We start from the raw sequence: 12,629 nt of genomic DNA, 5'->3' as shown, positions 1-12,629 counted from the left end.
TTATTTATTGGGATCAGATTTAAAGGAAATTAGCTTGAACAAAGTTGGTTGATGAGCAGCAGCCAGATTTGTCTACAAAGTCTGCATATTTAAAGCCAAAATGACAGTTTTGTTATTCGGTGAGTCTCATATACGTATTTTTTGTTGTTATTTGTTAATTCCTCATATTGTATATTTCAATGCTGAGCTTATTGTTATTGGTGTTGTTATTATTTCTTTGTATCATGTTATTTGATAATTCACAAGTGATTGTAGAAAAAACAAGTGTTCTGTTCAGTGTTCCGATCTGTACTGCATTACTAGTGTAGGGTGTTTTCTTGGAAGGCAAACTATGTTTGCATTACAAGAATCTGGTCAAAATTATCGTGAAAACACTACCCGCGCATGTTGGAAACACTGAAGTAGTTTCGAAGTTAAGCAGATGCCACTGATGTTTCCACAGCTTTTCTAATATCACTCTATGCTGCCTCGGGGTGAGCATCACTTACATGGCTGCCTAATTGTTTTCACGAAAAGCGAATGTAGTGCACAATCTTACGGGGCTTCAAGCTAGGATGAAATAGGCATCTGTCGCATTAATAATCAGAAGCCCATGTGAAAATATGTTGTGCGAAAAAGATATTAAGTGTAACTTGAGTCATAAATTGGATTATGAATAGAACTTGTAAGTGAACAAACTATTTTTACGGATGCTGGATTAAAGCCTTGTACAAAACATCTATCAAAGTATCTTCTAAGCTTCCAAACTTCTGCTGAAGAACAGAATGTTGTTGAAGTACTTATTGTGAAATCCAAATCACTCTCTGATGTTGGACTTTCAATTTTTTCTTTATAAGACAAATCTTTTTCGATGTCAACAGATGACTGTTGTCTAAAGTTGATCTCTTTAAGATGTTCAGTTTGTATACATGTAGGCATGATTATTTTATATATTTGTCCAATGAAATGGTATATAACATAAACGTTGTAATAAGAGCAAGAAATAAACGTCTAAAAAGACAAAAACCCATTCTATTTAGTAGTAATGAACACATTCAGTGAGATAAAACCCACGGGCGCAGAAAAATTATACAATATACAATAAAACTACATAGCGCGGAGAAAAATAATAAACTACACTATCAGTTAACCAAAAGGAACATAATCATAAATGAATCTTTTCAAAGTTATTGCTTTTATTATCGTATCTAGAAATTGAAACTAACATCAATATTTAGGAAAGTAAAACAATTAACCGCACAAAAATAATATAGATAACTACAAAACTGATATCACAACGTTTAATGGTGTAAAAAATGTCAGGCTGAAGAGCGTATATTCGCAGAGGAGAGAGAGAAATAATATAATGGAGTACTTACATACAAATTCATTTCATTGTTTATCATTTCTAAAAAGAAAGTAACTAAAGAACATCAAACGATAACCTGTTATTCATTAAAAGTAAGTCACTCCAGTGGTAACGCATATTAATCCACGGTAATTTTTAAAATGTTAGCATCACAGAAAACAGCAGAGACATATCACAGTTACGTATACTTTACGATAAATTAATTACACCATGTTGTACAGAAGGTTCCTGCTTATTACCGTAATATCCATCCATCTCACCTTGTTCTCGAATATTATTTATTTCATACCGACGTTGTTCATCCTCCATATGTGCACAATATGAGTAGATGCCATACAACACGCGTAATACAGCACTGCTATCGCCTGCAACAATTTCTTCAGGTTTTGCTGGAGGTTCAACCATACCAGCTGCTTGAATAAGTTCAAAGGCTAGTTTAACATTTGATGTACACAATTCTTCTGTTGTTGGTGTTGGATGATATGCATGAAATGGTACAAAATAGCCATCAATAAGACCCATTAATAGGATAAGTAAGACACCATCTCTAAACTAATGATCGAAGAATGAATAAAATGGGAACATTTCCATCAGTTAATTATAAAACTAAAGAAAATAGATTTTACAAAACGGTGTAATTCGAAAACTAGCCAGAGGGTCGTACAATACACTCCCGACACACGTCGTTGCCTTTTTGTCGTTTCTGTCTACGCTCCCACCGACTGAAGCTCAGATGAAGTGAAAGATGAATTTTACAGAAAGCTATCTGAACTTCTTCAGAAAGCTAAACGTTCAGACATAGTACTCGTAGCAGGTGACTTTAATGCCCAGATAGGTAGTTTAAACCAAACAGAAAGGCATTTAGGTGGGTATTTTAGTATTCCGACACAACGAACAGATAATGGCGATCGTCTGCTGCAACTGTGCTCAGACAATCGTTTATTTTTAGCAAACACAAATTTTAGGCATAAGGATAGACATCGTCTAACATGGCGACCCCCTACACCAAACCAACGATGGACTCAAATAGACCATATTTCCATCATTCATCGTTGGAGAGGGTCGGTAGAAGATTGTCGCTCATTCTGGAGTACCTGCTTGAACTCCGACCATGCCCTATTACGGGCACGCATCTGCTCGCGTCTCAGTGGACGCAAAAAGGCCACACAAAAAGGATCCATTAGGACTGAATTGAGTAACGAGAAAACCAAAAGTAGGTTCCAGGAACAACTGTCACACATAGGTAGTTCTGAAAACGAGGCTGACCCAGATGTTGCTTGGAAAGCTATACAAACAGCAGTGACATCTATCAGTGATTTAAGCCACAGGGTTATTTATTTATTTAAATTTATTTATTTAAACATAAACATTGGTACAAGGAGGCACCAAATAGATATGCGCCACATAAATCATTCGATTTGTGTGAGGGATGGGATACTGCTCGGGTGCCCAGACCGAAGCAGGTGGTTTTCTTGGGGGACCACACCCCGAGCCTTCGACCTAAAGGTCTAACCCACAAGGCAGTGGAGCATCGTAAGGAGATGCAGCCCCATGGAAGCCGGTGACCGACGATTGGTTCATACGCCATTTGTTCCCGCAGGATACTGGAGCCCATGTGCACCATTGATTTGGAATCCGGTTAAAGCGCCGGACATTCGCTTTGCGTCCTCTCAATTTCGTAAACAACACAAAGAACCAACGGATTTCTTCAAGGTCTATTGCACTGATGGATTCTCGCAAACTCATCCCATCAGGTTCTGAACACGATGAAGAGCGACAACAAATCAGATCTAGGTTAAGCAAAAGTCTAAGGAACAACCGTGAGGAGTGGTGGGCAACGAAAGCAAAAGAGATGGAAAAGGTGGCGGCTATAGGGAACACAAGACAGCTCTAAAGACTAATAAAAGAAACTGGAATTAATAAGTCAAGTGTAAGTCAAACTATTTCGGAAAAAGAGGACACCCTCATCTGCTCCCAGTCCAGACGTTTAGAACGATGGGCGGAACATTTCAGAGAACAGTCCAAATGGCCTTCAGCTACTCTACAAATACCCTCCATCCCCAGACAGTGTGAATGGAACATTGAAGTAGATCCCCCAACTCTAGCAGAAGTTCAAAAGGCTATAGCTAATCTGAAACGAGGAAGGGCAGTTGGTCCAGATGGATTGACTCCAGAGGTTTTTAAGGATGGTGGTCCAATTTTAGCGATTAGGTCGACTAATATTTTAGCTAAGATCTGGGAGTTAGACGTTATCCCATCTGACTGGTCGCAATCACTTATCGTCCCAATATATAAGAAAGGGTCAAAATCATCCTGTGACAACCACAGAGGGATTAGTTTAACAAATATAGTATCTAAAATACTAGCCTCGATAATTATCAGACGCCTAACTAAGACTAGTGAACTGCAAACACGAGAGAACCAAGCTGGCTTCAGACCTGGTCGTGGCTGCATCGACCACATATTCACCATTCGTCAGGTTCTAGAACATAGGCATACTTATCGGCATCCGACAATGGTGGTCTTTCTTGACTTAAAAGCAGCATTTGACTCCGTAGACTGCGAGATTCTGTGGCAGTGTCTATCATTGAAAGGCGTACCTCAGAAGTACATAAGCCTTGTGAAGGCTCTTTACTCGAACAATACCAGTCAAGTCAGAGCTTATGGCGAACTGTCATCTGCTTTTGCAACCTCAAGTGGTGTCCATCAAGGCTGTCCACTTTCCCCATTTTTGTTTAACTTCATCATAGATCTACTGATGGAAATAACTTTCTCCTCGACTGAGTTCTCGGGTATTGATCTCCACCCAGGAGGTCCACTTATCGACTTAGAATACGCAGATGACATAGTCCTGTTTGGTGAAGACGCTGACAAAATGCAGAGTCTTCTGATAGCACTGAGCAACAATGCCAGAATGTTTGGAATGCGCTTCTCTCCCTCTAAATGCAAGCTGCTGCTTCAGGACTGGTCTGCGTCAACACCTGAACTAAGGATAGGGAGTGAAGTAGTCGAACGCGTTGACAACTTTACTTATCTTAGAAGTCTGATCAGTCCTAATGGTTGGTGTCTGACGAAATCTCAGCACGGATTCGAAAAGCTCGTTTTGCTTTTGCTAACTTACGTCACCTATGGTGAAGGCGAGATATCCGTCTATCATTAAAAGGACGAGTATACTGCGCGGCAGTCCGTTCTGTTTTACTTTACGGCAGCGAAACATGGCCATTAAGAGTAGAAGACACTCGTAAGCTACTAGTATTTGACCACAGATGCCTTAGAAATATTGCTGGCGTCTGCTGGGATCACAGGGTAAGTAATAGTGAGGTTAGACGCAGGGTATTAGGGAATGATGGTAAATCAGTTGATGAGGTTGTGAATCTTCATCGACTGAGATGGTTGGGCCACGTGTTACGTATGCTTGAACACCGATTACTACGACGTGCAATGCTAACCGGTGTTTGAGATGGTTTGAAGAAAGTTAGAGGCAGCCAAACCAAAACGTGGCATCAGTGCTTGAAGTCACTAACTTTTGGTGTGAGCCATGTTGGTGGATGCAGACTACTTGTTTGGGGTCCGCGTGACTATCGTAACCGATGGTTGGAGACTCTTGGTGACATGGCTCAGAATCGATCACAATGGCGTCGGTGTATACACCCTATCTTCCCTTAAACTAAGAGATTAAAATCGCTTCATATCTTTCTTTCTACGAACTAATTCTTTCTTCCTGTACTATAGCCTTATTGCAATCTTTCTTTTATATATTACCACCTCTGAATTAAACTCCGCCTGGAGTCCCTCCGGGGGCTACTGCCGGTCCCAAGCCCGGATAAAGGAGGAGGGTTGGGCATGGGGTTAGCGTCCCCATCCCGTAGAAAACTAACTCGCTAAAAAAACGCTAACCAGAAAAATTATTCAAACCTTTTAAACTCTGCCCTGGGAGTCAGAAGGTCTTCGTTTAGAAGAATTATGACGCCTCATGATGAAAGCCGGATTCCTTCGGAATTTACGAGGCCGATGCCCCTTCTGACAACCAGAGCAACCATTTATTTAGGCACATGGAATGTTCGTACAATGTGGGATACCGGAAGAGCCTTCCAAATTGCTGCAGAAATGAGAAGATACAACCTAGAGCTACTTGGGATCAGTGAAACACATTGAACACATGTTGGACAACAACGACTAACTACAGGAGAGCTCCTGTTATACTCCGGCCATGAAGAAGAAAATGCACCACATACACAAGGATTTGCATTGATGCTGTCCAAACAAGCACAAAATGTGCTTATAGGATGGGAATCTCATGGACCAAGGATCATCAAAGCCTCGTTCAAAACAAAGAAAGAGGGTATTTCAATGAACATCATCCAATGCTATGCGCCTACCAAAGACTACAATGAAGACGCTAAAGATCAATTCTACAATAGGCTGCAGTCAATCGTAGAGAAGTGCCCAACAAAGGACCTGACAATTCTCATGGGAGATTTCAATGCCAAGGTTGGAATGGACAACACTAGATATGAAGACATCATGGGACGACAAGGATTGGGAGAAAGGAACCAAAATGGTGAGTGATTTGCAAACCTATGTGCCTTCAATAAACTGGTCATAGGCGGCACCATATTCCCACATAAACGCATACACAAATCCACATGGACTTCACCGGATCACACCACGCAAAACCAAATCGACCATATTTGCATCAACAAAACATTCAGGAGGACTATAGAGGACGTGAGAACCAAGAGAGGAGCTGATATAGCATCAGATCATCACTTGCTGGTCGCCAAGATGAAATTGAAACTCAAGAAGCACTGGATAACGGAGCGGACAATATCACAAAAGGTCAATACGGCCTTTCTTCAGGATACTATCAAACTCAACAAATTCAAGATGGACCTCAGCAACAAGTTCCAGACCTTTCATGATCTACTCAATGGAGAAGGAACTACTGTGGAGAGCAACTGGAAGGGGATCAAAGAGGCAATCACTTCAACATGTCATGAGGTCCTGGGTCACAAGAAGCACCATCACAAGGAATGGGTCACTGTTGATACACTGGATAAGATTCAAGAAAGGAGGAACAAGAAGGCAGCAATCAATACCAGTCGAACAAGAGCAGAAAAAGCCAAGGCACAAGCTGAATACACAGAAGTAAACAAGCAAGTGAAGAGGAGCATCAGAACCGACAAACGTAAATATGTGGAAGATTTAGCAACGACGGCGGAAAAGGCTGCAAGAGAAGGAAACATGAGACAATTGTATGACACGACAAAGAAACTCTCTGGAAATCGCCGCAAACCAGAACGACCAGTGAAAAGCAAGGAAGGCGAGGTAATCACCAACATTGAAGAGCAACAAAACAGGTGGGTAGAACACTTCAAAGAACTCTTGAATCGACCAGCTCCACTGAACCCACCCAACATCGAAGCAGCACCCACGGACCTCCCAATCAATGTTGACCCACCAACAATTGAAGAAATCAGTATGGCCATCAGACAAATCAAGATTGGCAAAGCAGCAGAACCGGACAACATTCCAGCAGAGGCACTAAAGGCAGACGTAGCGGCAGCTGCAAGGATACTCCACATTCTCTTCAATAAGATTTGGGATGAGGAACAAGTACCAACAGACTGGAAAGAAGAACTTCTGATCAAAATACCGAAAGGCGATCTCAGCAAGTGTGATAACTACAGGGGCATCACTCTTCTCTCAATACCGGGAAAAGTTTTCAACAGGATATTGTTAAACAGGATGAAGGACTGCGTAGACGCCCAACTTCGTGACCAACAGGCAGGATTCTGTAAGGATAGATCGTGTACAGACCAAATCGCAACTCTACGGACCATTGTGGAACAATCAATTGAATGGAATTCATCACTCTACATCAACTTCATTGACTACGAAAAGGCATTTGATAGCGTGGACAGAACAATACTATGGAAACTTCTTGGACACTACGGCGTGCCTCAGAAGATAGTCAATATCATACAGAACTCATATGACGGATTACACTGCAAAATTGTGCATGGAGGACAGTTGACAAACTCGTTCGAAGTGAAGACCGGTGTTAGGCAAGGTTGCTTACTCTCACCCTTTCTCTTTCTCCTGGTGATCGACTGGATCATGAAGACGTCAACGTCTGAAGGGAAGCACGGGATACAATGGACATCTAGGATGCATTTGGACGATCTGGACTTTGCAGATGATCTGGCCCTTCTATCTCAAACGCAACAACAAATGCAGGAGAAGACGACCGGTGTAGCAGCAGCCTCAGCAGCAGGTCTCAATATACACAAAGGGAAAAGCGGGATTCTCCGATACAACACAGAATGTACCAATACCATCAAAATTGACGAAGATTTGGAAGATGTAAAAACCTTTACGTATTTGGGCAGCATCATTGATGAACAGGGTGTACCTGATGCAGATGTGAAGGCGCGGATCGGCAAAGCAAGAGCAGCATATTTACAACTGAAGAACATCCGGAACTCAAAACAACTGTCAAACAACATCAAAGTCAGAAGTTTCAATACAAATGCCAAAACAGTTCTACTGTATGGGGCGGAAAGTTGGAGAACTACGAAAGCCATCATCCAGAAAATACAGGGGTTTATCAACAGTTGTCTACGCAAAATACTTCAGATCCATTGGCCGGACACTATTAGCAACAACGTACTGTGGGAGAGAACAAACCAGATTCCAGCGGAGGAAGAAATCAGGAAGAAGCGCTGGAAGTGGATAGGACACACATTGAGGAAAGCACCCAACTGCGTCACAAGACAAGCCCTCACATGGAATCCTCAAGGCGAAAGGAAAAGAGGAAGACCAAAGAACACATTACGCCGGGAAATGGAGATAGACATGAGAAAAATGAACAAGAATTGGATGGAACTAGAAAAGAAGGCCCAGGACAGAGTGGGTTGGAGAATGCTGGTCAGCGACCTATGCTCTATTGGGAGTAACAGGCGTAAGTAAGTAAGTAAGTAACCTCTGAATTAACTACTTTTATGAATCCGATGTCCATCTTTGTTGTGTTAATGAGGTATGGCAATCTGGACCGATGCATATATGTGCCTGGTCCTACGTTGTACTGACTGACTGACAATACACTAAGTTAAATTTATTAGACCGGAGATACATGTATTATCTGTATTAAAAAAAACTTTGGTGTGAACCAATAACATCGGTCAGTTACAAAGTAGGACCAGGCACATATATGCATCGATCCAAGTTGCCATACCGCATTAGCACAGCACATTGCTTACTCCGTGGTTGCAAAGCGAAATACACGAACAATGCTTCGTAGACACCTATAACCAAATGTCAGTGACCCACAAATATCCACTACTCTTAATGGCAACGTTTCACATCCACAAACTATAACGGAGCAAACTGCTGCGCAGTGAACCCGCCCTTTGGTTGGAAGACGGATATTTCACCTACACCTGAATCCGTACCGAGATTTCGTCAGATATTAAACCGTCAGTACTGATGAGACTTCCAAGAAAAGTGGGGAAGTCAATACGTCCAACTACTATTCGGGTGATGACACAAGCCGATCCTGAAATAACATTTTACATTTAAAGTGAGAACGGGACCCCTAACATCCTGGGATTGTTGCCTAAAGGTGGTCAGAAAACTGCATTTTGTCAGTGTCTTCTGCGAACAGAATTATATTATCTCCGTATTCTAATTCAACAAGCGAATCTCCTGGTAAAAGATAAACCTCTGAAAAGTCAGACGATGAAAGTATCCTCTCTAAAAGCATGTCTGTCAAAGTTAAATTACAATGGGAAAAGCGGACAACTCAGACGAACACCATTTGAAGTAATTAGTTCCGATGACAGTTCGCCATTAGCAATGACTCGGCCAGTAGTGTCCGACTTAAGAACCAGTACAAGATTAATGTACTTCATTGATACATCTTTTAATGACAGACACTACCATAAAACCTCACGGTCAACAGAGTCGAATGCTGCCTTATGGTCAAGGAATACAACTATAGTAGGACGTCGGAAAGTATGTCTGTTTTCGACAATCTCCTGAGGAGTGGATATTTGGTCTATACATCTACGTTCATGTCTGAAACCAGCCCGGTGTTCTCAGACTGGCTTTTCACGAGCCCTAGTTGAACTTTGAACTATTAATGAGGTTAATATTTTATACACTATATTAGTTGAACTGACTCCTCTGTGATTGTCACCCAAACTGATACTATTTCAATGAAATGAATTAAAATACGAAAAGATATGAGCAGTAATTTACGCAAAAAACTTACATCTTTGGAGAGATCATTAACATGAAGGCCAACTTGTTCCAAATGTGTATTGATAAAAGTAAGAACTGCTTGCAAAACCATATGATGTTCTGATATGGCGTCAAAAGGACTGCCAGCTTGAAGTGTAAAACAGTAATTTATTAATAAACTTATATTAGTCGAAGACAGTCGTTCAGAATGGAAAGTGGGGGGTGAGGCGGAGAAGGCGAGTGAGCCAACTCCATTTGAAAAAAATGTGACTCAACATTCATAACCAAGCAAAAGTAAACCAAAGATATGCGATGAGTAGGGTAAGTAATACACATACACAACCCTAACCCTATAAACAATTAATTTACAAGAGCAAAATTTGACTCAAGCAGAACACATTAACTGGTCTGTCGGGAAGCTAGAATAACCCATGTGTGTGTGACAGTGCTAGACGTTAAAATGCTCGGACCAGGTAACACTATTTGCGTGAGGGCTAATAATGTTACTGAACTACCTGAATAGAAACGGAGTAGGCTCTGAACCTGTGGCCTAACAGTTAAAAGTTAAGTGATGTAACCATTACTGAGAGCACAAATCGAACTATACAATGAATTTCTCAACATTCAAACTCCGTTTACAACACGGCCCTTAATTTTCGAATAATCCATGACAAAAGCTTGCACATTAACATCTCGCTTATAAGGAGGAATGGAAATTCGTTAAATAAATCGTTTGTTTTGGAAACACAATATGGTAAAAGTGATTTATTCTAAAGATTCACCAAAATATCCATTGTAACTCGAACACATGTTGGCAGTTGCTTCTATGTTAATTTCTGAACAATTAGATGAGATCATTATCATTAAATTCTCTAACATATTATTATTCTATATTCATTTCAAAAGATGCTAACAGTTGACAAAGTGAAATTTCATCTATAGCTAATGAATACAATGTAATATGAAACAACTAACCGGGCAATGTTTCTGTGACTTCAGTGATGTATTCCCTTTCGTAACGATACTCCAATTTACCATTTAATTTGCGAGCGATTATGACGGTAAGAAAAATACCTGCTTGAAAACGCATTTCTGGTTTAAATTGACGAGCAATAACAACTAGTAGGCGCAGAATAGCAACCAAGTCTTTCTGATGAATACGTTCGGCAGTCCATCGTTGACTGGCCCAAGTTTCTGATACATGAAGTACTTCGTTGACAGTTTGTAATACACCCTAAAACTCAGTTAGTTATTATTGTTAAAGTTACACGCAGGCGTTGAAGTTGTCCAATTTCAGACAGCGTTAACTCAGGATGATCGAGCTTTATCTTCGCTAGTTTTTCAACTAACTTTTGCAGAAGTTGACCGTCATATAAGTCTTCTTGAATATCTCTCACGAGAATTCGATGTTCTGATAGTTCGTTGTTAATCCATGTCAATAATTTGTCCACTAAATTCTTAACACCTTCAGAATTCTATGAAAGTTTTAGAATGATTTAAGTAAGACAATAAGCATACTTGGGACGACTTCTCAATAAAAGAACGCTCTTGTCCTTCTTCCAATTGATATTGTTTGGGGTCGTCAGTTGTTAAAGCACTAACTGCCATTTCGATGGCTTGACGACTTTCTTTATTGAGTTCTTCAACTTCCAGGCGAGCTTTTCTCTTACGCTTGAAAGTGTCCAACTTTGAAAGAATAGAATCGTGACTTTTTAATCCTGCCATAGTAGTCATTATAATTTAAGCTGAATTCACCAAAGCATAAAGCAAAATGATGAATAATTTTGATGGGCAACAAATTAACTGAAAATATTACTTCATTGCAGAAACACAACAATTGTATGACCTAGGTAAAGACAAATCTCTAGCACATCTTTTTTGCAATGAATCTTGAAAATTTAATATGTTAAAGACACATATCATAACACCAAACAGGGATAGAATAGAGGCTTTTACAAAAAGCGTACTGAGAAGTAGTTGGTCATGTACGACATGGAACCTGACACACTCCATTAGGCCGTTAAGGTAGCTACACTATCAGAAGCAGAAAAACTGCGTATACGAAAATTTGAGATTTTGAGACTTAGTTTCTAAATGATATGAAGAGTAGACGCGCCCATGCCATTACAAACCAGCCTGAGTAGCGTCACTTAGAGCCTTTAATCACTAGTTACGATAATCATGGAGACCACAGTCAGGTAGCCCACACCTATTTACATGGCTTTGTCTAAGAGTTCTCAAGTGGTTGTTCCTCGGGCTCTGCAGCTACGCCTACAAGTTCCGAAGTCCACTACTAATCCAGTCCCAAGCTCCCAATTTTGGGGGAATATGACCCATTCTGGGAAAGCCGCCATAGTAAACTTTGGGGAAATGGCACGAAAACCCCAATGTTTCCCCAGAATCTTATTACACTTTGGGGAAGTCGGCTTATATTTATTAATAAAACCTCGACATTTTTCACAATTTTGGGGAAATTTCGCGTTCTACCCAGAAATTTCCCGTGACTTTAGGGATGTATTATTACATGGGGGGATTTCCTCGAAATTTCCCCAAAGTTGGGAGCTTGGGATGTATTATATCAGGATGTACGTTAACGTGCACTCTGATATATTAATTAACAAGCGCTGTTGTATAGCTAATTAAAATACTACTGGTGTATTCACGAAGCAGTAAGGCTTGAAACAAAAATGTAAAAACAGGGTTGAAGCAGCAGACTGACAATAAAAACATCATATATGTAACCCATTAAGTTCAGTTCTTCGTAAATTCGAATCTACTCTGAGAGTAACTTGTGAGTGGTAATGTGAAAATCTGGAACAGAAAAAAAACTACAAATAAGCTGAGAACTAGGCAATCACAACCAATCTATTAACCAGGAATAGGTGGCGTTAATACTTGAAGGAGTCACGAATCAAGTTCAGTGTCAAATGGTTCAAATGGTTGTGGACGGAATAGAAGAAGCTTTCGCCTAACGGGCTTCTGTGTCTACTGGAAGTGGACCACCAATACTTCCAGGCAGGAAACTATGTATATTAAC

The 12,629-nt window shown here is 40.5% G+C and overlaps 1 protein-coding gene across 1 annotated transcript; it reads right to left on the bottom strand.

The window, feature by feature from the left end:
• Positions 1 to 991: 991 nt before the first annotated feature.
• MS3_00005976 (uncharacterized protein) lies at positions 992 to 12,510 on the bottom strand. Its single transcript, XM_051214058.1, has 5 exons — positions 11,111 to 12,510; positions 10,861 to 11,067; positions 10,568 to 10,826; positions 9,624 to 9,739; positions 992 to 1,900 (listed from the first exon to the last, which is right to left on the bottom strand). Exons 1-5 carry the CDS (start codon positions 11,324 to 11,326, stop codon positions 1,538 to 1,540), a joined length of 1,161 nt encoding a protein of 386 aa, XP_051067179.1. The 5' UTR covers positions 11,327 to 12,510; the 3' UTR covers positions 992 to 1,537.
• Between the last annotated feature and the right edge of the window lie 119 nt (positions 12,511 to 12,629).

This window comes from Schistosoma haematobium, chromosome 2 (genome assembly GCF_000699445.3).
Source record: "Schistosoma haematobium chromosome 2, whole genome shotgun sequence".
Lineage (NCBI taxonomy): Eukaryota > Metazoa > Platyhelminthes > Trematoda > Strigeidida > Schistosomatidae > Schistosoma > Schistosoma haematobium.
This window is presented reverse-complemented; position numbering and strand designations above follow the sequence as displayed.